The sequence below is a fragment of the Opisthorchis viverrini genome (assembly GCF_000715545.1).
Source record: "Opisthorchis viverrini unplaced genomic scaffold opera_v5_138, whole genome shotgun sequence".
In the NCBI taxonomy this organism is placed as follows: Eukaryota; Metazoa; Platyhelminthes; class Trematoda; order Opisthorchiida; family Opisthorchiidae; genus Opisthorchis; species Opisthorchis viverrini.
Genome location: NW_008751794.1, coordinates 233,497 through 260,589, shown reverse-complemented (window position 1 = coordinate 260,589; position 27,093 = coordinate 233,497). Strand labels below are relative to the sequence as shown.

General features: G+C 40.7%; 1 protein-coding gene across 1 annotated transcript; it reads left to right on the top strand.

The window, feature by feature from the left end:
* Positions 1–8,013: 8,013 nt before the first annotated feature.
* T265_06571 (hypothetical protein) lies at positions 8,014–10,336 on the top strand (the record flags this gene model as incomplete). The annotated part of the gene is made up of 3 exons (XM_009171874.1): positions 8,014–8,199; positions 8,617–8,793; positions 10,112–10,336. The coding sequence occupies 3 exons, from the start codon at positions 8,014–8,016 to the stop codon at positions 10,334–10,336; spliced, it is 588 nt and encodes a 195-aa protein (XP_009170138.1).
* Between the last annotated feature and the right edge of the window lie 16,757 nt (positions 10,337–27,093).

Genomic DNA, 27,093 nt, shown 5'->3' with positions numbered 1-27,093 from the left:
TAGAAGTTCGTCGATAATGTTAATGACACCTCGGTCAGCCTGGGATACCAGTGTTAGTGAAATTTTGGCGGAAAAGGCGAGCACACCGAATAGAAAAACAGAAAACCTTCAGGAAACACACGCACTTCATTGTATCTGATTGGTGTTCGGCGTCAGTCAGTGCTCGCCATATCGATTATTATGTAAAAATAGAACACAATACCATGCAATACAATACACCCTAATACATGCTCCACAGTGTGCTACAAATTATTGTAATTTAATAAATTACACTGCAACACAATATAGTGCAATACAGTGCACTACAATTCAGTGCTATGTAATACTCCAAAACTATTTGTAGGAGACACGAATATGGGGAGTTTGACTGTCTACTGGAATAAAAAATGCCTCGTACTATTCAGCTTTAAAAATGCCAAGTGAGATTTCAGCGCTGCCTGAAACTTGTTCTTGGTTTCACCGACTGGACTACAGCACACTCGACAAATTAAGCCAACCTAAACGCTTTTCCTTTTCAGCAGACTTTGTAGTGCATTCTGTTTTCTATACAGTGCTTTGGTTCGGAGACCGATCCCATAAAACCTGAAGTTCTATCGTGCAAAGTGAATTATCTTATCACATAAAACCATTAGGCTCTGCTGAAGACCACCAACTCACGCTTCTCCAGTGAAGTGTTTTATAAACTCCTCGTGAGGGCCCCTCACTAGTCGAGTGTGTAATTGTCTAATGAGACAGTCTAAATTAGATAACTTATTTTGATGCGTAGTATAGAACGAGACTGGTCTGAATAAACTGGATTTAGAACACCCACTTAATGCGTTAAAGGTCTGAATCTCTAAAGATTTCATAAGCACGGGTGCTTAACATTTAGATGCGTGTTAACCTGTCTCGGTGAATTTGTAACCACACGTTGAACCTCTAGGATTCTGTAAAATGGCGAAAACCGCGGCATTTTAGAATCCCGATTTCCGGCTGTCAATCCAATGGAACTGAGCACACTAGTTGAAGTGGTGACAGAGAAAATGTAAAGAATGCAGTACAAGTCAACTCCAAAGCTAGGTTCGAAGCTTGTGTTCGAAGTCGTCAAATGTTGAGTCCAACAGCCACTTCGATATCCTTTCCCCAGAAGTGTTCAGGTACATAATGGTATCACCAGCCAAAGCTCAAAAGTAGAGCAGTTTATAAGCAATCGATATCTTACCAACAAACAGCAAGAGAAATGCTGTGAGAAAAATAAACGCCGTGGCCGTTTTGTCTACTCGGAAAACGGCGAAAATCTAAAACAATACAGTGAAAACCCTTTGTAGAAGTTTGTATTCCAGGAACATATCTTTCTCAATTCGAGCTCGTCCAGGGTGCAACCAAGATGTGGATCATTTTCGTGGTTGCCTAAAAAGATTCTCAAGAAAGTGACCCGGTCAATCTAGTGCCCAGCATCTAATATATCTGGGTATTACCGGCGCGGAATTGCGGTTTGACCTCTTACCGGACGGTATTTTTCTCGTAGCACTTGTGTTCTATCACAAGTCTCACTAGGTAATTGAACGTCTTGTCCGTCTAAGTGTCTCCAAACGTTCAGAGGAATCCGTAGGCCAAATGGGGTAGGTGGATTAGGTAGCCTATGATCACACTTGCGCAGAGCAAACCCTTAGTGGTCACTATGAGACAGCCTGACTCGTGAATAAACGAATCGTAAAAGATATCGCTTCGTAGGTATGTGTTAACGCGATTGCCTTCGAGGTAATGAACAAGTATACATCTATGTTGCTGACAAAATGAACTGAGATGGTTTGTATTCATGCTCCACTGTGAATCTCAACGAAATGCTTCGGATATTAGTTCTGCATCAGGTTGTTATCAATTTCACGATCCTCCTTAATTGAGGTAGTTACCAGATTCCATCTGAAAGTTGTGGGGGTGTAACAAACGAGTTTAAATAGTGGCCACTTCACTTGATCCTGGGACAGATGGAACTCTGCAGGGATCCGTCGGTACGTTTCTAACTGAGTTCACCCAGGAAGGGTTGGTTGCTATTCGATTCCTGCTCAAACGTGACACGGAGGTTATGCTGGATGGAAAGGAAGATTCCAGAGGGGCTGAAATTCCTCCAAACCAGTAAAAAAAGACACCACAACAAAGGGCGCAAACGACAACAATTCTGAATTCTGCAAACAGTCTTTTTTCCAGTCATCCCCACAAATGCATCATCTATCCTATAGTCTTATTTACCATCCACAGCAACATCATCGACTCGTTTAAATGCTGTCTCCCGAATTCAGATATGGCACTTTTTGTGCATGGCAAAATCAGGTCCTTAACACAGTAAACAGGGGACTAAATCACAAAAATGTGAACCCCTCTCACGGATAAGTGCATTGGCGAATAAAGTATAAAAAATCAATGAAAAGCAATTTATGTTTATATTTGCAGCTGAAGAGACTAATTAGGATACTGACATATCGCACTATATACTTTTGTTGATTCTCATGAAAAGCTATTCACCGATGCATTTTTACGCCAGATCAAAGTCCTTACTCGGTGTTTCACTAAAGGTGAGGGCATCCAACGCTGTAGGAATGGACTAACGGCAGCTATTCGGTCAGACTTTCGTTCGTTCCTTCTATGATCTCTGAAATTATACTCCACTATCGATATTCTGGTGGTCAATGACTTCCTTGTTCGTGATCGATTGCGATGCTACGCACACATTCGGACAAGTTCATGAAAGGAACAACCACACAGAAAGGGTACGACTGACTACTGCTTTTGGCTTTAAAAGAAGACAATTTATCAACAGCTGTAAACGAAACTCAAATGATTTGAAACGTGATCGAATCTCTCGAAATAGAGTTAGCACGTGTACCGGTTTCTCTAGTAAATGGCCACCGACTGCAGGTAGTAATGTGTAAATGGACTTTGTACTGCCGATGGAGAGATGTGTAGGTTCAACAGAATCACCAGTAAAGAATGCATCATGTCAAAAGCTTATGTACGGTTGAATTATTGAGCGAACCTACTTACCTTGTAAACTATGTGGTTGGGTTATTTTTTACGAAACTACTTCGTGGCGAAGGATATGCAACGAGTATTTGTGTGGGGAGTCAATGTGCTGCGATAAGTTGTTTGCAATGACTCGATCTGTCACAAGTTCTTTATATTAGGGCGACCAATTTTTGAACTACGAATTCCAAGCAGACCAAGACGATGCCAGCAAAGTTGACACATGACGAATCAGACTGATCCGTGAACGCTACAGACAAGAGTGACCAGACATGGGGAAAGTCCATAAATTCTGTGGAAACGAGTTATTTCAAATTAAGCAGCGTGTCCAATACAGCCGACGACTATGCTACTAGTGTGTCCAATATAACAGGACAGAGTATGCTCAAAGCTTCAACCCTTCTGAAAAAGCACAATCTCAAGAAGTGTCGCACTTCCTGAGGACTTCAGATAAAACGCAGCTTGTGTTGGGCTGTAATTTGTCTTAGCAAGTTTGTTGACTGGGGTTTACCGTATCCAGTCAAAATAATTTGTTCACGTCGATTCGGCGAAATGCACAGAGACACAAATTACACAAATCCGTGAAGAGGAAATCAGTTCCAGCCGGGCAAACATTGATAAACTTCGAATGGTGGCTTCCATTCCATCCCAGTCTGTACAGTGATAGGGCTGACAACACCGAAAGTTGGGCAGTAATCAATACCTTCGTTTATACAGTTATCGCATGAATAAGCGATACCTATGGAAAAGAACAACTAAGCTCACTACTCTTACCCTGTCCGGTGGTGGATTCTGCACTTTGGTATCACGAGCGAGAACCTATGGCGCATGCTGACTCGTCTAATTTTGCAATTTATTTTTTGTCATCATTTCTCCAAAGGGTTCAAAAAATCTCATTCTAAAGATACGCAGCAGTTTTTGATTGCATATAATTCCGGTGCATAACTGCTATCAGAAAGAAACTATTCTAAATTCAGGACAACTTGAACGTTTGCTGGTCAAATTTTCGATTGCGCGTTTAGCGCCAAGAGGATTTACTGTTCCGCTGCGGTTACAATCATTTGGATCTCCACCCCGAAACACAGCAACGGCGATAGTTATTACTGTTCATTTTGGAGAACTATGCGGAGTCGATTTTTCCAAAAGAGATCACAGAGGAACAATCTCAAGCAAAAGCCACTTAAGCCTTCTGTGAGTCGATGTCTTAATGAGAATGATGGAACGTGTTCCGCAAAAATATTTTTGAAATAAATCACACAATGGTGCTCGTGGTGTACGAAAAGCATTTACCTACGATGAACGCATAGTAATCCCGGTTTTTGTAGGGTATATTCACCAATCGCTCTTTATCCTAATAATTCTCAGTCATCTTTTGACGTAGGTTTTCTGCTACCCATTCTAGGCTACTTGGCAAACAACTGATCGCAAAGAGGTGCTAAATGAACACCAGAAAGCGAAACCTCTGGCCTAAATTAAAAGAATCAATGGGTAGCTTATTAGTAAAGAAAAAATTGCAGATGGTGAAATCATAAAAACTCTACACATCACATTTAGTTACTGGTGTCTCCCAGGGTATTTCACGTCTCCTCCTGCCAAAGAGCATTATCCCATATGCTCATTCTTGAGTATCTACCTAACACTTCAGTGAAATGATCGCGCTATTCATAATTAGCAGTTCAGGTTTTCTGGTGGATACTTCAGACAACCAGAATAGTCGCATCTGTATGACATTCACTTGTCCATCCGTCTCACAAAAAAGTGAAGTAATTCAAACGTTTCTCAGGAAAAGAACACTTTAAAGTTCCACTTTTCAAAAGAGGAGCAGCAGAGGATATGGAAACAGGAGGCACCCAAAGTTGTGATTATCTCGCATCAAAGTGTGAACCTGCTACATTTTTTTCGGCGCTGGGAGAGTGGCTCCAGCAAACCATCAGAACGACCCACTATAAGAGGAAGCATAGTATTTAACAATATGTTTCGTCAATTTTCAGACTTTGTAATAGCGATATTCCACTAACTGCACCTGTTCTTCATTTCAATTGTCGTTTAACACACTTACAACCTTTGCATATATCAATTCGTAAGCTCATCGTCACTTCGGTAAAATGTATGAAACCTGATCCCTGTTGATGAGTAAAAATTCCCATTTTTCACTCACCCCCCAGTCTTACATCATTCAATTGACTTCCATGATCAGTAACATTTCTCTGCGCGTTTTGACGAACACAGCAGCTAAAACAAGTATAAGTTCATACCGAGTTTTCAGAAGTTGCATTCAACTTGTTTTTGATTGCGGCGTTGAGCAATCCTATTCCATTACCAGAATAAATACACCGAGATAGGTGGAGAGCTGTTCAAAACGGCACGATGTAACTTTGAATTCCGTATTTATCTGCACCATTCCAACGTCAAGTGGGGGGATGTGCATGAGTAGCGGTGACATTATGGATGGCTAAGGTAAATTAAACCTACTAACTCTCAGTGAAATCATAAAACACTAGCACGTCCCTGCCAAATTCTGTAATAACAATCGTGGTAAACTGACAGATCGTTCAAAAAACTCCATCTTCCAGGCCCGAAAAAATATAAGTAAACAGTCAAGTAATATTGGACGAAATGTGACACGACAGTTCTCGTGGGTGAGATGATCCATCATAATTTTGGAAGATGTAGGATCGGATCCGCATTATTATGGTCCTCCAGACAAAATAACTAACGTATAGGATAGTGCGGTGTACCAATTCATGCGTCAATTTTGACTTTTGCTATCAGTGTTATCAGATATTAACGTTAACAGAAGGATATTATTGCTGAAATTTTACCAGTAATATATCGAGGAGACGGTTTGTGCAGAACGGTACCGTTTTGAACTGTGAAGCGCACTATAAGTCATATGACTGATAAATCAGAGAATGTTAATATAAGGATTCGAGAACTCATTTTCAGTTTGGAAGACAAACAATATACAGCCGGTTCACTTGGACTACAGTAGACCCAAGTCCTCTCGCAATCATAAGCCTGGCGTGAATTGTGTACTCAACAAATCTGCAAAATGGAATTTGGCAATTGTGGTCTTGGTTGTTGTCAATCGTCGCTGCCCAAGGTCCGCCACCCTAGGACCATCTCAATGAACTTATGGAGTCCTTGTTTATCTAGCCACCAGAACGCAGTGTGTCACTTTCGACCCGTTTCAGCAGTGTCTTGGAATGTGTTATGTGCACTGTACCAGCAGCTCACGTGATATTACAGAAGGAACCGCAGTAAAAAAACAGCCCTATTGGCAGTTAAAAAGGTCACACTGCGATCACAATAATCGCATGATGAAATTTGCCGATTAAATCGTTTACATCGTGCTCAGACTTATCAACGGACAGGTAATTCGGGTGGTGAAGTGTCAACTGCTGGTAAGCAAGCATGTGCAAAGAGGAAGGGCACTGTAAAATCACATATGTCTAGCGTTCTGATAAGACCTACGGTGATAATAGACCTGGAATAAATTCATTTGTATTTCGATGATTAATACAAACCTGCATAACCTTTTAAGGCATTTTCATAATGTCTAATCTTGTTTAGATCCGATGGTTTGGTTATTTGTGGAGCCAACAATACTTTGAAGTATTCGGAAACCAACATTTTCGGAGATTTTGTATCTTCCTAAAATTGCCGCTTTCCGAAACTGATCAAGTTTAATGATTTCACAGACCTTAACCACACAATAAATCTGGCAACAGACCGGTGACCACAGCGCAAAGCGCTCATGAGAGTTTCCCGGAGCTGTTTCGGTTTGCTATTCTAGCGTCACCCCAAATGAGCATATCACACATTTGATATACCTGAAGTTTGTCCTGCGGACTTGCGATGGACCATGCTTCAACATGAGGCGACGCACGTTTACCTTGTTGAATAAATTAGATACGTGCTGTCATGCGATTTTGGCTGTCTACTAGACAGCAAAAAAATCACAGTAGTGTTATTAGGAGTTCCAGGCAGTAATTACATAAGCCAACTGCTCTTCTAGCTGGAACATAAGTCTCCGTTCATTTCCTCAAGTAACGTAAAGTGTGCGTGGACAATCCTCTAAAGAGACAAATAAATGATTTTCTTGAAGAATATCGAAGAAACACACAAAAGGTGATGACACAAATTGTTGTAAAAGTTTCCGAAAATTTTCATATTTAATGTATGATACTCATAAAATCCGTTACAAATAACCATGTCTGCTTAGGCATTTTTTCCGCGGGTTGGCTAATTTACTGAGGCTTGTTCGTTTACTACTGAACTTTTATCTGAATGAGCCCGTAGTCACCGGTGGGCCTGAAGCCAAAAACCCACAACGAATCGTGAAGTGTCACACTCTACCCGAAACCGATGAGACTATTCGAGATGCTCCAGAATAAAGATAGATGTACATCTTTAATAGCTAGCAAATCCAAGGTTTCTTGTTCAGTACTCGCAAAGCTGTTGATTTTCACGAAATCCCAAAATCACCTTATGTTCATGTGGCTTTCACAAAATGAATGATATTAGAACTGACCTTACGCATGAAGTATAAACTATCAGCCATATTTAAACCAAACTGTTGAGAATAAGATATATTCGCATTATTTGCTAATTATAATGAGCTTCGCATGCTTAAAAAAAACTAAAACTGATGACAAGATGTAGTTTGATGTCCTGATGCATCACGATGAGTCAACGTATATTGTACGAAAACAGCTTGATACCTTCCTGTGAGGCCAAATGCGACGGGTTACCCCAGTTTAAAGACGTGGTATTATGTCTCACTCAATGCGTTTTCTACCTACATTGCTGATAAGTGAACGTACCTTCTCATGCATAAACTCGTCAGGCCAGCAGGTTTTCTTTTATTGTCGTAAGGGTTTATAGTTACTCGTCGATGCTTGTTAGTCCATTGTAATTTTTGTTCAGCGAACGAATATAATACTCCGTCCATTAGTGGAGAAGCATCCATAAGCAGTGATCCAGTTCCAAATCCTGATTAACGCCAACGAGATGGTGGTATATTGCACTGCCTTTTGCCTGCTGATTTTCGGCCTATTTTCAACCGGTGAGTGGAAAAATTCGTCATACCAATATTGGGTTTTAGTCACTGCGTTGAAATGTTTTGATTGTGCTAAATGTCCTGAAAACCCAAAGGAGGGAGAGGTTCCAGTGAAAACAAACTGTAAGACTTGCCTGGTACGTGCCTTACACTCCATATTCTGTAATATTTGTATAATGGTGTTTATGTTGTCGAAGTTATTTTCTAGGGTGCTTTTTGCAATATTATCCTTTTCACAGCGTGCCAACGTAAGGTCAACAAACAGGTATTATGTTCGATTGTACCTGCTAGATGTATTACATTAATTATGTTGCATACTTATTAATTGACACATTTTATTCGTTCATTGTCAGGCGGGCCACACAGGAAAAGTTAGTTGCTATAGCATTCTTGTCTATTTCCCGGAAAATTGGCATGTGAACCTATTCCTCTGCATTCAGTGTCTAGCATGGTGCACTGAGTGAAATAAGACATATGGAACACGGGGTAGATCATCAATTTTTTTAGTGATGGAAAGCTAACTTGGTTGTTGGTCAGTTCACCGAGCTTGGAAGTTGGATTGCGAAGGTTTCATCACCAATCGGGGTGACATCATCAGTGCGGGTTTAAGTGCCACCTATGTCCACAACATTGCCAGAAAGCTAACTTTTCGGTTCAGTTTGTGGCTTATTCCCCAACTTTCATCCAATAAATCACACAGTCTCTTTCTTTTGGATGAATGCAAAAAATACGTGTTCTTAACTTGACACAGTGATCAGATTCCTGTGAAATGTTTTTGTGTTCGTGTAGCGAATGGAATTCAAAGAATCGAAGTGTTCAGCAAATTTCTGTTGTACTCAATGTAAGCAGGGTACATTTTCTGTTAGAATCCACAGAGAAACAAACGGCGATATAGCTCTATCCATAGCAGTATGCATCCTAGTTTGATTTTTTATAATAAAAGCAGCTAATGATATTGACAAAATGCAATACAATAATTCAATATATATTAGAATATAAACTGTCAAAACATAACTTCCCCTCTGCTGAAAAAAACTGGTATCCAGGACGCAAGGTCAGAATGTGTGGGACATGGATAACTAAAAGTAGAACCTGAGTAAGAGATAAATATCAGGAGAACGGAGCCATCGCTTGGCAACAGCCTATACTTAGGACGAGTAAGGGAAATTTGGGTGATTTTATTAAACGAGGACATGAAGGATCTGTTAGCTTGAAAAAATTGAACATATCAATAAATGTATCGTTGGTGCTAGAGGCTATAGGACAATACTGCAACATGGGAGTGCTTATGAGACTTGATGCTCAGAGTGATTTTGCAGTAAGGATTATAATAAAACAGCAAATCCATGGAACAAATCCAGTGAAACAGCGAATCTAGTTTATGCATTCAATAACATGCATTTTCTGAAGACTGAATGCAACAAACTAGACTCACTGGTGCGCACCACGCGCGTTAGGATGCGGAACCCAACAAATGCTTGCTGATCGGGTCATTTGATATACTCTCGTTCAATCTCACTCCCATAATCTCATTTCTTCTAAGTAAACTGAGCAGATATAAGCGGTAGAATACTAACCAAAAGAAACCCACTTTGGGTCAACAATGGGAAAGATATCTGTCTGCTTGTAACTACCATTGATAAGCGGTTAGTAAATATGTCTTCTGAAGCTTGCCATGGACGCGTTTTCACCATATTTTTCAGGAAACGATTTTGGTTTTATGGTTAATTGAATTTACTTAATATCAATACTTCGTACATCTATTTAGTTAAGCGATCGTAGTTGCAAAAAACCTGAGAGAAAAGTGTGTGCTGGAGACATGTGGTAATTACACAAATCCCGTTGAAATATCTATGCAAAATCTCATAATCTGTCGATGCAACTACATAGAAGATGAACCTAGAATGCAAGTTTTACTCACGTACTATAAATGACGCTCTTAGCGTAGATAACATCTTTGATGTCAGAAAATCAGGTTAGCATTTGTGAAATTAGCCCCAAGGGTAGTATTTCGTGTATTTTTTTTATACAATTCTTCACTTCAAACAGACTTCAAGAACTTATTCCGGCAGAAAACTACGGGCCCTATCAATTACGTGTTCCCCGGTTTGTCCACCAACCAAGGGTGTAGACGCAGGATCCCTTGTCACCGTTAAAGTAAAATGCTGCTACCGAGATCTGTGTACTGGTCATGCAGTATCCCGAATTCCAAGTGCTATCATGACCTTAATTTGTTTGCTTATACTCCATTTGTTTTGTCCCGCGAGTGAATAAAACATAAGTATGGCTTTCTCAGGTATTTTTCCTGTTGTTATTTCCCGGGAAGGCGATTTTCATAATAGGAATCACCTTTAAGGCTTTCAGATTTTTGTGAATATCAGAGAAAAAAGCCACAGACCACTTTAAAAATTACTATTTTTCCGCAGTTGGTTGATATTTATTGAACCGATTATATGATCCTAAACCAGATACCCATTGAACAGTCTACTGGAATTTGCATTACATATACAGTAAAGCTACAGATACAGGTAACCAATAGCACCAGGAGTAGACTTCTTATTTTCTTTTCCCCTCGTCTAAAACACAAAGTCGAGCGCTGGAAATCAGGCAATTGTAGAACTTAATGCTGTTTTTTGTATATTATGTGGGTCGGGTTGACATCAGCCCCAGGACATTTTGTCCTTCGTCTCCATGTACAAAACAAAACAGGACGATACTTTGCCGGGCGAAGCCGGTCGTGGATTGCCGGAGAGTTATCAGCAAACTTGTGAGTAGTTTCCTTTATGAAAATATTTTGTGATTTCTCGAATATCGTACTAACTACAACGTGAGGCGGTTTGTGTGCAGTGCAGTCAGTTGAAGAACGGGGGATTTATAAGAGCCACCCGTGAAAAGCAAATTAACTTGCAATTGAGTGTATTTGTGAAAATTTGTCCCATTTGGTTTCAAGCAGAACATAAGGTTGACGGAAACTCGGAAACTGTGACTACCTGATAAGCTCCAAGAAGTGCGAAATCTGTCTCGGGCTGTAGGTAGTTTCCTTTATGAAGAAAAAGCAACCGCATATTTTTTGGACGGTACTTATTCATCTGATCTTATTTGATAATCTGTCTTCTGCTCAAACAATTATCCGCCAACATCTTGGTTGACCATTATGCCTAAATTGGTATTTGTCGTCTTCGTGGAAAGACAGAATTTTATTTAGCGGCTATTAGATATATTGCAACAAATTTCCATTTATAGATTCCCCACCAACTTTGTGCGCTAGATGACAACATATTTTGAAGAAAAAATCTAACTTAGAACAGTAAGTGGATCGAATTATTTCGAGACATGAAATGCAATGCGTTTCCAGAAAGATTTATTGTAAATAAAGGACAGACAATAAATAAACCTTGGTTAGGGTATAGAAACACTGGGAATACGGAGTTATTGCTCAAATATTCTGTTTCTACGCGTCAGTCATGCAGTATCTGTTGACCATCTACAACTAGGTCGTCAAGTAGCTGTATCAGGTCTGTTGATCATATTCAGTCCCCTAACTGCAATGGCTGCTGTTTAATATTTTGCCAGTTAGTATTGCGAAATGACTATCTCAACATCACTGGAAACCATACTGAGCGCAACATGCTGCGATGTTTATGCCCATAATACCAGAAATTATAACATTAGGAGATTTCTAGATGCTCTTCTGAATCTTTGCTAATTTGTTCACCATATAATACACATTCATTTGGGGTGGAACCAGTATGAACCCTAGCGCATGCTTCCGTTTTTTTATAGAAAAAATAACTGATTAAAGAATAACTGCAGAACTGACAGTGTTTGAAGCCTATAACCATTTGCCGTGATAATCATAAGTTAGAAATGGATGTCCACTTCTTTCTTAAAAATCATAAGTGAGAAGGCCGAATTTTTGCCGGATTACTCGAAAATGCGATATGATAAAAGAGAGCCTGGACCACTCAGTCTGAAAACCACTGTGACGAAGCTTCCTAAATATATGTTTACTCTGATTCACGTTTTGACAGAGGCAAACTTCCAATCCAGTGAATGGGATGAAAAAACTAACGCGTACTTTCTACCAGCGTGGAATAAAACCACTGGCCTGATTCATTTAGCAACGCTAAACGTCAGAATAAACGATACGGCTCACAAAACCATAGCCACGTCAACGAGTCCGTCAATCACACTTTATGATAATGCGATATTTTGTAAGTCAGCAGCTGGGTGTAGTCACATTAGATTATTCTTATGTTCTTACAAGCAAAGTGAGTCCTACCAGACGCGAAATAAGTAACCCGGTTAAAACATATGTTTCGTAATAAAGCTGTCAACATTGCTTAACTTTTAGCCAACACTCAGACTGTCAACAATTTCATTGAGACGAAAATGTTTCTTCATAACGCTCAAACACAAACACAATAAAACGTTTGGCGGCTTATGCGGGTAAAATAGATTTGGAAAAACTCAACATCTCTGCCTCTTGCTCTTGGTTATGTTGAGTTGACAAAGCAAACGAAAGTACTCCAGCATGGACTTTATCTGTGAAGATGATACAGCGGTCTCCGTGCGCCAAAACGTAACACGATTATATGGACGGATGGGAATGCGAACTCAGTATGTTGATCATAAGACAAAGGGAGTCTAAAAATGGTCTACAGTATAATTGCAGAAAACACACTAAGCATGGCGCACACTTTGGATTCCGTCGAAGCTGTCGTACGTTCACCGATTTTCATTGGTATCCCAGCTAAAAAGTCATGGTCATTTGAAGTCGATATTGATTTGTTCTCCTAAGTCCCCGTTTCCTGTGAGAACGATCGCAATCAGCTTCATTCAAGTAAGCCTTTCACACTACCACCGTGTATGTGTGCATGCCTGAGTACCTTATTGGCCGAACAATATAGGTAGACCCCTTGTCAACATTTGACACATTAAGACAGCTTGCATGCTACTCAGGTATACCAGTACGTTCTAAGTTGGTCAGATCACCTTAAGACCTTCTGTGAACCCGTTGTACCTAGAGATTTGTACCTTCCACACCATCATGTTACACTGAAGAGTTTCATGATGGGTTGAACTCTGGTGCAAATGAATTTACTAACCGCATTTAGGAACCATATCTCATATTTTTCGCAACTTATGCACGGGATGATAAGATAATTTCAAATATGCACTCCAAAAAGGAACCGGCATTCTTAAAAGCAGTTCCAAATTTAGTGGAATGGAAAATCTAGAAGAAATGAATTCACATGGAACTCTACTCAACCTTCCATTCAACCGTAAAATTTATACCTTGTGCCTACTTATGCGCTTGCTATACTTCTTAGTGGTCTACCACAAAGCAAATGACTGCACTTTTCATAGAGAAACGTCATGGAATACGTCGTTCTAAGGCCGACCGCTTGGGATTTATGCCCCAATATAGCTCAGACAAGGGGTTACCCGACTTAGTTAATTTCCTCATGCGCCAACTCTACTCCCCATGACGGCTACTCTTATGCGAAGGTTGCGTGAAGTGTTAAATTTTGTTGAAGATTACATGGGGCTATCATAGGATACAATGCAGTCAAAATGAATACCATCAGGTGTATACGGATCAGTTCCGCTTGACCGTCCGACGAATGACTGAAAATTTGTGAGGAAAAGTACACTACAAGTGTATCGTTTGATGTGGGCAATAATGAAAGCTGGAAGCTGAATGAAATCAAAGGAATTCGACTAAACATATATCATGTCACCAGCTGTCAGGATGCTTTGCGTTGCGATCGAATATCTACAAAATGGGCTTACTCTGTGGACTAGTATTAGCTGTATCCTATCGGATGATGCGAGTACAAAGTCGAACTATTTTTTTCTCATTGGCACACCGATGGAGATCCCTTAGACATTGAGTACAGCAAGCTATCTCATCTTTACCGAAACCAAATGATGGGTCATAAATGCAAATGTTAGTCGTGTGATGGTTATCTAGGCCACGACCCGAATGCATGTCGACAGATATAACAAACAAAGGGAACAGTTAAGATAGACATACAAAAAACGGCAGATGCACATTTGTCCGAAAGGATAAAGCAAGTGAAAACTGGAGAACCTACGAATGATAGTAGCCAGAAGTTAGTGGCTAAAAGTCACAGGGGGCAAAGAACGAAGTCTATGTTAATCAGTTTGAAGGGTTGTATCACTTTGATAAGAGAAGTGAGAATTGAGTTGTAAAATTGCCTTTTGACGGCGGCAGAAACTGTACATTTTGAAGTGCTCTCTTTCTCATCTTGATTGAAAAACTGCAAAGGACCAAGTGGTGCATACGAGTAATTCCGGGATGGCATAAGGAGTCATGAAGGCTTTTATTACCTTATTGCCGATCATATTGGCGCATAAGGCGCCATAAGGCGCATAAAGTTGTCCTTTCCAGGTCTGTGGTTGACGTCGTAGCTAGGGGCGGCGAGTTCCATTATTCACCACTGGAATTTATCTATTTTATCTTTCTTTTTCGTGACACACTGTACATAAAGGAAACCGACCGATGGTTGGTGATATGCTTGAAGTGTTTTCCGGAGATATAATGTTCCGTTTACGGAAAACCCCACGACGGCATATGCCTCTCTCTCTTAATCGTAGAGTGGTTATTTCGCGCGGCGACACCGGTTGGCAATTCTGGGACAGAGATGCAGCAGCGACCATACCCATCTCAACAATTTAGGATGCATTGTTGATGACAGTCACAACCAAAGCGTTCTCTAAATCTCTCATTGAAGTTTCGAAGAACTTTAGCAAACACTTCGGTATGGACGGTGTTTCATTCTTGACAAGCACGCTGATATTTTCATAGAAGCATGGTATCCATTGAGAGTAATAAGCAAACATGCCAAAAACGCGCTCGTTGGATTACCGTCGTTGACGAATAGGGTGCACCGTTTCGGAGATTTCATTGCCGGGAACGCGTATCTAACCATGATGCTTTTACTGCATTAAACCGTAATTTCATATTTATTGGCCACTTCATGAAAAGATTGGAAGTTAATCTTATGCTTACTTTGGGAAGTCTCACAAATAGTGGCGTTTCCAAAATAAGTGTAGGTGTCATCTAAGTTTTCGGAAATGACTGAGTTCCATTTTGACTCGCTCCCATTTCACACTGTATTGATTTTTATACGTATCGCAACCATGCTAAAAACTTTTATTAGTGCACATACACCTTCTGATTTGTATTATGGCTATCAAGACCTGTGCACTAATAATAGCACTTTACTTGTTTAAGAATAGACATACAAAAGCTAAACTTAAAGGAGAATCATGGGCAAAAAACATCGTCAGACAATTGCGATCAATCGTTCTGCACACTTATATTGAATGGAACACAAGCAAAAACCCCAAAAAACCGTGAAAATGCGGTTATTTTCAGGTTTCATTGGACTGAAGAGTAATCGCATGGGTTTCTCCATAAAAAGGTTTTGTTGACGTCTGTAAGACACTTGTCACCAGAGAGATAAAGAGCAACTGATGTCAAATCATCCAGGGATATTTTGAATCTGCATTATGAATAAACCGGAAGTGACGGCACAAACATGATCAAGGAATATCATGATTATCCTATCTCTTCGGAATGTTCGGGTGCAACCATGGAAAGACCGAAAATCAAGCACATTACGACCGCTGTGACTAATTATATCACATGTAGGATAAAGACATCCCCATATTTGGAGCACTATTTTTGCTTCATTCGAATTTCCGTGTCAGACTCTCTAGAATGTAGGAATCTTCAACAACCTTATGAGTGGTGTGTTAAGAATATACATGTATCACGATATCTCGAATAGTTTAGCGACTGGTGCAGCACATTCAGTTACCCGGAAATATCACAAACGAGCGACTTAACTGGGTTCCAGGTGAGTCTCGTACAAAACCAAATTTGTTTGGAAATGACTGTAATTCGATGAAATCGGCTGTCCTCTGATGTTTGATGTTTTACTTGCAATTTTCAATAGATCACGTAGTTTTGCGGCAAAGAGAGGATCTGATGTGACAGTCGGATAATATTTACCGCTGTGTTGCTATAAAATCAGATCCGATAATTGTAGGGAGAGCCGCTGCATCAAGCTGGTTTCTGTAGCCGTAATTCAGGAAATTCGGTAAGCAAAGTTAAGATCCGCTGTCAACTTCTGTGTGCTCAGTAGCAGTGCAAATATTCTTTTGAGGCTGCACCCACGTGGTCGTGATTTGATGAATCTCTCGAACTTCATTTTCAAAGTCGATTGGTTACCACCCGAAACTGATGGTTGATACACTAGGTGCCTATGCAATATAGGTAGACCACAAATGGTTTGTAAGGAGACTATGATGGTGCTGCATACAAGCCACTACTGCAATTGCAAACCTAAAATTGGGAGATAGGTGGAAAAACATGCAGAACAGGCTGGTCTACATGTGAAGGAATGCCAAATCCATTATGATGCAACCGATAAAGCGACCATGCTGTTCGTTTCAGTTTTCTGTTTTGATAGCGTCGGTAGTCAGCGTAATTTCCTCCTCATGGAAATTAAAAAACCGCTGTCTGCAATCGTTGTGTAAGTCCTTGCATCCCGCTTCCTTCATTGACAGAATAGCATGTTTTCTCGAACAGTATCTTTGCGACACGATCATTATCCTTTATTTTACGCTCGTGGTTACGTTCGAGTGAGTGACAAAGATTTTGTGCTGAATTTGCGCTACTTATACGGCTGGGGTTCCGTTTTGGCACCTTGAGGTCTTGAAATTATCCATGCTAGGACATTTACGTCTGCGAATTTCATGGCTAGATTACCAGCCAAGTTAATTTAAGCTGCCACACAGGGCAGTTAGTCCCTTGCCAATACCTTTCTATGTAGACATTTTCATCCAAAGAACTGACGTAGCAATGTGCCCTCACCAAAGCCGGACATCTGACCCAATCACGTCAAAAACAAACACATTCACATTTTGCTAATACAGTAAGAAACTTTTACCAAGGAAACACCTGAAAGGAAGAAACCTTCTTGGCGAATCGGAGGAAGTGACATTTCCCTCGTGGGAACTGTCTACAACAACATCTAAAATAATCTTTATGGTATGATTCACGTTTATCACAAATGGTGCAATCTGCCTTCATACGTACCACCTTATACTACGTTCCGAAGCAGTATACGAATTTGAATTTCCCGGAAGAGAATACAACAGAGTGATCTTGATCAAAAATCACTTGAGTTAATTCCACGAGGAAACCGATACAAAGAACCTCTCCACAAGACGTCTGGTGCCCACGTTGCATGAGGAGTGATCTCCTTTTGACTATATCGAATACACACTAACCGCCCGATCTAAGAGACACTTCCATCAACTGCTCGTTAAACAAGAGTCCCCTAATTAGACCGAACCTTTGTTGTTTGTTGTTTTGCTATTCGTGTTTATGTAATTGACAGCCACCTGATCACAATGAGATACTTCAAGTTTGATGCTAACTAAACGCCCAAAGGCACGAACTTCCCTTACTCTACACTAATTGGAAAGAAAGTCCCTCGAGAAAGAGTAGCACGCGGTGAATTATAGAAAACAACAACTGGCCTCTACAAAAACTGACAAAACTCAGCGTACGAAACTTCACATCCCATGCTGTTACTAGTGTTCCTCTAATCTGCCGGATCTTTTCTAGCTGAAACGTTTCATACAATATGTTCATCCGGGGGCAATTACCTAATACTTCAGTAAAAACATATAGATAGAAGTTCCTCTTTTGTGGCAAATATGTCAGACAACCCAGAACAATAGTGGTACAGTTTCGCCTGATATTCATTTCTCTAATTTCGTTTCATCCTATGTGCAATAATTCAACATTTTTAGGGAGGAAACAACCTCATTTTCCAGCAGACAATAAGCCGGGAATATGGAAACAAAAGGCAGCCAAAATGACAATTATCTCCGCAACACTTTGGTATGAAAACGCAAGTCTGCGCCGATGAAAGTAAAGTCAAGAATTCCTAGGTGAGATAAACTGGACTGGAAAAGTCTATTACGAATAACTTGGAAATGTAGTTTATACTTCACTGCGAAATGGAAGAAGCCAAGGTGGTTTGTGTGGAGCAACAAAATTTGAATTTGATAAATCCTCAGGACCATCTATCAATCCTGAAATTCGATAAAATGCTAATGTTTTCGATCTAGATTTTCCAGGATATTGGTGCCTTGATCGTTTTGAAAAAATGAGTCTCCAACGACAAATAGGGCAAATTAAAGCGAAGAGAATCCAAAAATATCAAAATGTTGGCTGTGTATTTCTGCACCCATTCAGTATTAAGCTTTCCGTTTCATCGTCAAATCTAAAACATGAGGCAGAAGTGCTTCAGATGGGACTGAGGCTGATTGCTGAAGACAGTGGCAAGAGCTTGTAAGTTTTTGGTATAAGGTATAAGTTTTCGATGCTTTTGAGGGTAGATCTGGCCCGAAAGGACCATGATATCTATTTTCTCTTCCCAGACTAAATACCATACGACTCCAGTGCACAGGGTGGCTACTGCTGTGCCGCAACAGTGTTCGATTTGTGCCTTAGCGAGTTTCATCGAGGAATATGTAATGTTTTGCTTCGTCTACACAGTTGGATCATGAGCTTATTTTTCAGCCTCAATTCACAAAATTGTGAATGAAGACTGGTGAACTTGCCAGAGCTAGCAAGAGCAAAATGCATCAGGAATATCTGTTGTCCATTTTCATGGCTTTATGATCACTGAGTCAACAAATTTTTGTCATTACCCATGAAGTTACGTGCGATTAACACAAATAGCACAAGTGCTCAAGACTGTTTTTAGGTATCCTTGTATCAATGGCAAATATGGGTTGGCCTTCAGAGTGCATACGTAGAATGATAGCTGCTTTTTCTGCTACTTTTCCCTGGTGTTGTTCTGTTGCAAGATGCAAGATATCCACAGACGGTGGTTGGCAGTAATGGACTAATGAATAAGCGTAGTTTGTTTCTTGAAACACAGCCCCAGCTACCGGCAACTTTACATTATAAGCTCTAGTATAAAACAAATAAAGGACGTTAATAATGTAGTATCGCCCGCAAGACAGGTGATATGCTTAAGTCTAAAGCCGGTTAAAAATTGTCTTAGGGTCTTTCGTACATAAGCTGAATCATTAAGGACTACTCAACACTATCTCGGTGAGAGCTAGCGATTTTGAGCTGTGGTGAAGTAAAGTTACGAAGGCTCTATTTGAATCAGTGGATAAAACGCTCTACGATGTGGGTTTCCTCATTACAACAACCTGTACACTTGCTGTCACCTTTCATTATTCATCGGAATTCAGCCAGTTAGGGTGACAATATAGTTGGCATAACTCCCCTGTTTATGTTTTTTATTACTATTTATAAGAGAAAACTGATGATCTTTTTTGTCTGCTGGCTGAAGGGTGAAAACGAAGTGTCGGATGATGGAAATAGGTACAGGCTAATTTCGGGTGCTGACTGCGGCAAATTTAGTGTTGTTATGTTTTTCGCACTTTCCATTATATCTAGTGGTCATCTGTTGTTCCAGTGAAGACAAGTAAAAGTCCCGGACTAGTAAGTTGAATGACTGTTACAAGCATCTATACGCAACTAAGTTAGCCTGTTCTGTTCTCAGTGAGCCGAAAATTCGCTCCTTCGCGAAACTACGACACTCCGTGCGTAATGCTTCATTTTTACTGCTAGAAACGCCCAGACGTGACCAGCGTTAGTCCCATTATGGTACTAAATTGGGCCGTTATACCCATGTTCAATATAACGAGATAGATCCGTTAACCTGGCCTTATTGCTGTTTGAAATGTGATGTGATCCCTACAGATCAACCGTTCTCTATCTGATCCGCATAATACGCTAAAAGTTGTACACAAGTGAGTATTGACGCTCGTGACAGATGGCACACTAAGCAAATGGCTTGTGTGCATTCGGCTTCCCCGGACGGCCTAGACGGCCGTTTCATACTGCTTTATTACTTAAACACAGCCACAGTAGAATCATGCTTACTTTATCGTTAGCACTAATGTCTAATGTACTTGTGACGTACTTCACGTCATGCTGGGCCAGCGCTATTCTTAAACGCCACTTTTTATTGCTTGCGTCATAGAGTTCCCTGAAACTGAGAAGATATTTTAATTGAGCACTTCACCATTAAAATCGGAATAAATACAAGTCTGCGTTTTAATTTCGTAGTAGGAATCGCGAATTGGATAACTTTGAATAGACGTTATACGGGCAGAGTAGAAACGACGTTAATAGGATCCTGGTTGTTGTCAATTTGCGCCAAACGAAACCCACCAAACAGAACATGTGATTGAAACTCAAAACATCACGTGCGAGAACTAACTATACCAAATCTGCTTTTGACATCTGCCAACGTTTCCAAAAGTAGGCACTACACGAAGCAGCTGAAGAAAAGCTGCAGGTGACAGTCTCACTTTTTTTCATGAGAACGACACGGTTAGTTCATTTCCGCATTTTATTTGAGCAAAGTAAATGCCCTGAAACCTATACAGTTTCCACCAAAATCTAAAGTTTTAAGTAAATTATAATATATTAAGTGAAACTTCAACGCAAATCCCTAATGGGTGAAATTTTGTCAGGTTGAATAAAATTCCTAAGTCATAATATCAAATTCCCTGCTTGACGATTTTTCATTGAAGTTTAAAAAAATTCCACATGACAAGTTCAGTTTACTTCCGCATTGCAACAAGATTGTAGGCGGCCGGAAGATTAGTGTCAGAATCAATGTCAACATTCGTAACCGCGCATTTGTGCCAATGCGCCTCTCCCTTCTGTAGATGGCTTCAAACAAACCGAACGAACAAGTGTCGGGGCGTAACCTTCGTCCACACGTAACACACTACTCTTAAGGTTGCCCAAAACTTTGAGTTTTCAGCCACCCGATGAGTAGCATACATCTAGATAACTTGTGCGATTCACCGAATATCATGCCAAATGAGATATGAGACTGATGCTGTACATTCGGTTGATGCGGATCACCATAAACGGGAGATTCGGCTGAATTTAGTTTAGTCATCCGTAGAAAACAAACTCATGTGCAAAACACAGTGTTTATCAAAAAGTTGTATCTTATTTAAGCAAACGTCGTCCAGGCGAATCATCGCAAAATCTCATCCGTTGACATTCTCGGGAGCTTCATCTTGTTACCAAAAGGCATGTGGTTCACTAATATTGGTATTGAAAATTGCTTGAAAAAGTAAAAGCCGTAGGGATGTCGTGCTGTTGATCACAAAAAACAACACTGAACTTTAGCAAGCACAGAACTTGCAGGTTTTGCAGTAAGATCTCTCCCAACTTGCAAGTTAATACTGCTGTATTTCACATCTCTAGCCTGTGAAATAAATGGATACAAGACTATCGTTCGACGTGATGTAAAATCGATATGATTGGGATTGATGGAACACTGCGTGCGACGCTCTTTTCCACTCATCTGGACAGTGAAACTGACGCAACATTCTTGGATGCAGTTCTCTCACTATTCCTCCGCAATTCAAATGGAAGATGTCTGCTTGTTTGTTAGCAGTAACAATAATTTCTTCTTCAGTTTTGATGGGTGGTAGAATTTTTCGTTCGGTGAGTTGCACTCCAGATAGATGGATCACTCACATAGTAGGCTTGAATGGCATGCGTCACTTTCAGTTCCGAGATATCCCAGCTGCATCAACACGGGCTATGTCCAGCTACCTATCTTTACGAGAAAAGTAACTGCTTTTTTATCAGCTTTACAAAAATCTGTTAGTTTATGTCGCACTTTTATACTAAGTTGATAAAAAAGAAAGTCCAATGCCGAAGCACAAAGCACTGAATAATGCCGACATATACACTGTCTTTTTCCGAAGCGAGCAATGGTTAAGAACAGAAAAACAGTCATAACGAGTTAAATGATATTGGAAACTGCACAAACTTATATAACCACCCATAAACCGAAGCCGATTACCCACAACCTGCAGCGTGCAGTACGGGCATTCTAGCAGCTGAACCAACGTACATTTGTCCCAAATGGCACCTGTCTGCCAAAGTCAAACACCGGTTCGCCGCACCTCCGTCAAATGAATTTCACGGGTGCTCCGTTTTACTCTCAAGCGTTTAGCATTCTTAGTGGAACATACGAATATGTGAGTCGCAGTTAGGTGACATTCTTCAAACTATTTTAGTACGTATGAGAATTTGTATAACCTTGAACCCGAGTGCGCATTAAGCATAGAAGACAAAGGTCCTGTGAAAGGTTGCCTTGACTGGCATTCCTCGGTGCATGTAGCAGAATTTTTCAGTCTGATGTTAAGTCTTTGTTAATTTTACTCGTGTCACAGTTTATCCTCCGATTATTATAGTGACTTTCCTTATTGGGCAAAGTTTGTGGGCAAAAATACTATATACGTCTTTGTTATTGTGCTAGTCGTTACAGTCAACATTTCCGACTTCCATTAAACGATACTTCTAATCTGTTGCACTTGCATCTAGCCGAGATGCAAATTTTGTCGAGTGATGCATACGGAAACGGATTAGATGACGTCACGAAAGGACCTTCTTTGATACCGATTTCAGTAGACAAATTAATGCAAGCCCTGGAGCACAAAATCCATGAAAAGTGCCAGAAAAGTTAGTCAGTAGATGCTCTCGTTTCTAACTCAAAAAAAAAACACGAACAAATGGCCGATTTACGTCAGAAAAAGTAATGAATATTTTAAAGGTTTCCTTCCTATAAACATTTCATATATCATTGCTGTTTGGGACCATTGAAGTGTCCTCAATCAAGTGCTATCTAACCAAAGCGATCAAGGCCACTTTCGAACCTTGCTCTTCAATGTAGTGACAAAATCACAGATCACTTGTGGACATGAAGGAGTATGCAAACTTTAAGATGGCTGGCCACTACAGAGTTGCAGTGTCTAAAGCCGGCTCTCAGCCGCCATTTTCCAGACTGGCGGGTCCCATGTTCAGACACGGGAGGAAAATTTGCATTGGCGCAACACTTATAGCTTTTCAACCTTGTTGATCTGCGCACAAAGAGCTGCTTACAGGCGTAGTGCTGTACTTTTATCTAGTCGATATTCATTTACATCTTATCGATTGGACCGTTTCCTTTACTTCTGTTATATTGACGACTATTCTGTGCATTCTGTCACCATCGTAGCTCCTTCCACCAGTATCCTCCAACTTTATTCGTTCATGCTGTGACCCGACTAAGCTTACTAACCCAGCTCATCGACTTAAACCTCAGACGTCATCTAATCCTGTAAATCTGTTCGAGTTCGCCGGCTTTTGTGTAACTGCATAACTTAATATCGTGAAAGTATTTGCAAAGCTGTGGTTGAAATATCTACCAGCATGATTTTTCGGGCCTGAAAAATACTCAGCGCCTTTTCTGTGAAATGATGGTTGGCCTGGCACAAATATCTTGAGTCCACCTGTTTTTGCAAAACGGCGTGTGTGTAGTAATACATGAGGTTAATTAATATACAGACTGCGTCGTGCATATAATTTGATTTACAAAATGTGCAACACAAATTTGGCCTGCTTTCGCTCGTTCGACTCTGGTTCTTCAAGTACAAGAAAACCCAGCATAGTAACTGCCACTTAAGTTTGCGGCCATGTAATTGAAACCCTATGAAATGCTGTTCTCATTTTCAACGTCATGTCTTATGGTTGACGGTCAGGTCTCAACCGTCGGCAGATGAAGGATCGAAGGTGGTGGATAATTCCGGTAAACTTGATTGCCTTCGGTCGAATTCATGACCAAAGACGCAGTGTTCGAGGACAAACTAGGAGTACGAAACCGTATACCATGGAAACGTTCAGTGGCAAATAAATTTCGTTTTGTGGCAGACTCACCTAGAATCCGGCTGAATCTCGCGTTTATATTTCCATCATACATGCTCGTGATGGCTTGCTGGTTGTGATACAGCCGACCCTTCATCCGAGTATCACTCACCAGTTCTCAGTTGCATCATTTTTGGCGATATCCTATAAGGTGACCAGATACCAATGGTTTAGCTGCAACACGCTTTAATTGCCTAATTGTTATGCCACCCGAAGGACGTATGAAGGCCGAGATTGTACAAAGTTGCCCAAGCTTACACAGGAGCAGCTGAGCTGCGGAGATCGGTCTCCAAGCCCGAACCTTCCCGTCCATAATTTCGCGCCTTAACCACTGAGCCATCTCGAGCTCTCTGTCGGGCAAAGCTGCGTGGGGCGTTTTGCCCAAATGGAGCGTGGGATCATGGTAAACACAAACGTTGGGTGCAAAGGACTACTAATCGTGTTCACCAACAACGGTAGTTCACTTACGCTAAATCAATTATATGAATCCCTAGGTAAAAATAGGCTGAATTCGAGCAACCATTCAATACGACTACATTATTCTTAATTTGTCTAACCAACGGCACATAACATTCCAGATTTCTTTCACTTCCAGTTTCCTAGGAAGTATTGCCTTGGAGAAGTTGATGATGCTCCCACAATTTGGTTCCCTATGTATGTGTATCAGAACATCTGCATAAGCGCTGAAGAATGATTAGCCCTATTTCCTTTAAAACTGAACAGATAAAAATCACCTTTCTGATTGTGGAGAAGTCAATGTGAATTTCTTCTCGTTGGATGATCTCATGAACACAATATAACGGGGCGAAACACAGCATCCACTCCAGCACAAGAATAAAGTAACCCTTTTCAATATTGGTTTTTGATACTCACTGATCTATATCTACCGCACAGTCAGAATTTTCCTCACACTACAGAACTACTGGCAGTATTAAATATCCGCCGCACGAATAATAACTGAAGGCTAGATTATTTTAGAACGTTGATGGTAAATTGGTATTTAGTCAAGATAATATAAATATATATATATAATATATTGAAAAGTTTGTATTGCTTGTGTTGTCTATAAATAGTCTGTCTACAGCAGAGAAATATCATTGCTGAACATTGTGCTGTCGATGCTGATGATGATCGTGTGCGATTTCGGTGGTCATAAATATCTATCCAATGGAAAAGAAGGGTCCTCACTTGAACAATCAGGCAAAATTCTCCCCTTTTCTTTTCACCATTTCGTCTACAGTACAGGCTTTTGTGTACCATTTGGTAGTCGTTGTTGACATGGAACGTCCGGATGGGTCTCGTCACTTCGTTTATGGGTGAAACAACAGCTCCGTGCGTGGTAAAACGTGACATTTTGTCGCAACTGTTGCTGTGGAAGTAGAGAGAAGGCTTTTACTGACAGACAACGCTGCGAGGAAGGCAACTCTCCGTTGACGAGATAGTCGAAGGCATAAAGGTATATCTAAAGCTCAGAATTAATTATACACTCTCAGAAAGGAGGTCTAGCGAGTGGATCACCAATATCATCCACATTTGGTCAAAATGTACATGAAAGATTTTGAGCAGAAAGCTTTAAACGGATTCGAGTATCCACCAAGGTTTTTCTGGCGTTACGTAGACGACACGTTCGTTGTCATAAAGTGGAATGAGGTCAACGAATTCTTTCGATATCTGAACACTTTGGACCCTCACATTAAGTTTTGCATGGAGCTAGAGTCCACCTCGGGTGCACTACCTTTACTTGACTGCATAACACACAAGAGTGGTGGGAAATTAAAAACCACTGTTTACCGGAAATCAACATGGAGTTGTGCGGTCTAAAACTACTCCTCAGCACATCCTAAAGCAGCATATGCTAGTATAATTTCAACGAGTGTGAGCACTGTGCGCAGAGGATGTTGACCGAAGAGCAGCACAACGTGAGGTGAAAAGAACGACTTCAAGATAGACTTCAAGACTTCAGGTGGGTTTATTTAAGCGGATACTTAGACGAGTATTGATGCCAACACCAATGCCCAACAAGGAGTGGATCGGAACATCCGTCATTCCACACAAAACAGGGAAATCTGAAGCCATTGGAAGGCTATTGAATACGGCTAACAGTAGAGTAGCAATCCAGAAGGGAGAGACTTTACGCTCGGTGTGGTGGATTTGAAGGATCTCCTTCTGGTTGATAGGACTAGGGGCTGTGTACACCAAATAAAATGTAACGATTGTACAAAGGTTTATATAGGTCAGACAGCCAGGGAATTGCACACCAGAATCGGTGAGCATAAGCGGTCTACTTATAGACCACCGAGAAACGTAGATGAATATCAGGCGATAGTCAAAGATTCGGCAATGACAGGGCGTGCACTTGACATTTGGCATAGGAGAGATTTGGAAAATGTGGATAATCTGAGACGAGGTTTAAGATTCACACCACAGTGACTGGTGGCCGAGTCTGTGGAAATTGCCCAGCCTCCCAGCTTAAATATAATAGGGGCCGTAGAATTTGCAAGCGTGTGGAGAGCTCCCTTAGATCAGCCGAGATGACACGAAGCGGTATGCAGCTATCAGCCAAATGCTTTATATTTAAAAGTACAAATCCAAGTAGAATAAGATCTAATTAACCACCCCCACCTCCATCCCCAGACCAACCATCCCCGCATCCTTCGACGAACACAAGTAAGCGGAATCTGTGAAAGACCCCAAGAGGAATAGTCCATTAAGGTGTCCTAGACTAAAAAACAAGGACAAAAATCCGGGTTCAACATGAAGATAACTCGTCTCCACTATCGTTAATTTTAGTCATCCCCTCTAACCAACAAACAGGAACATCAGACTGAACACCAAGCACTGATCAAGTCGGCTAGTCATAAGAAATCTCATGAATCGGTTCCCTGACTGCCCTAAAACCCAACCAACCTACTTACATATCCCGTGACCTGACGAAGCTTTTGTGTCAAAGCAAAACTTTGCATGCAATAAATCCACCGATTGTTTGCCAAACATCTCTGAAACGATAAGTACCCGATCGGTCTCAAACATTCAGCAGAGTCATTTTCATGATCAACCGTGCACTGATGATGTTTGTACTAATAGTGACGAAAATTTAGCAAGCAAACCGACAAACTTGGCGAATATACTCACATGACCTAAAGCCAGTTAACGAACCAGGGCTATCAACACCCTGATA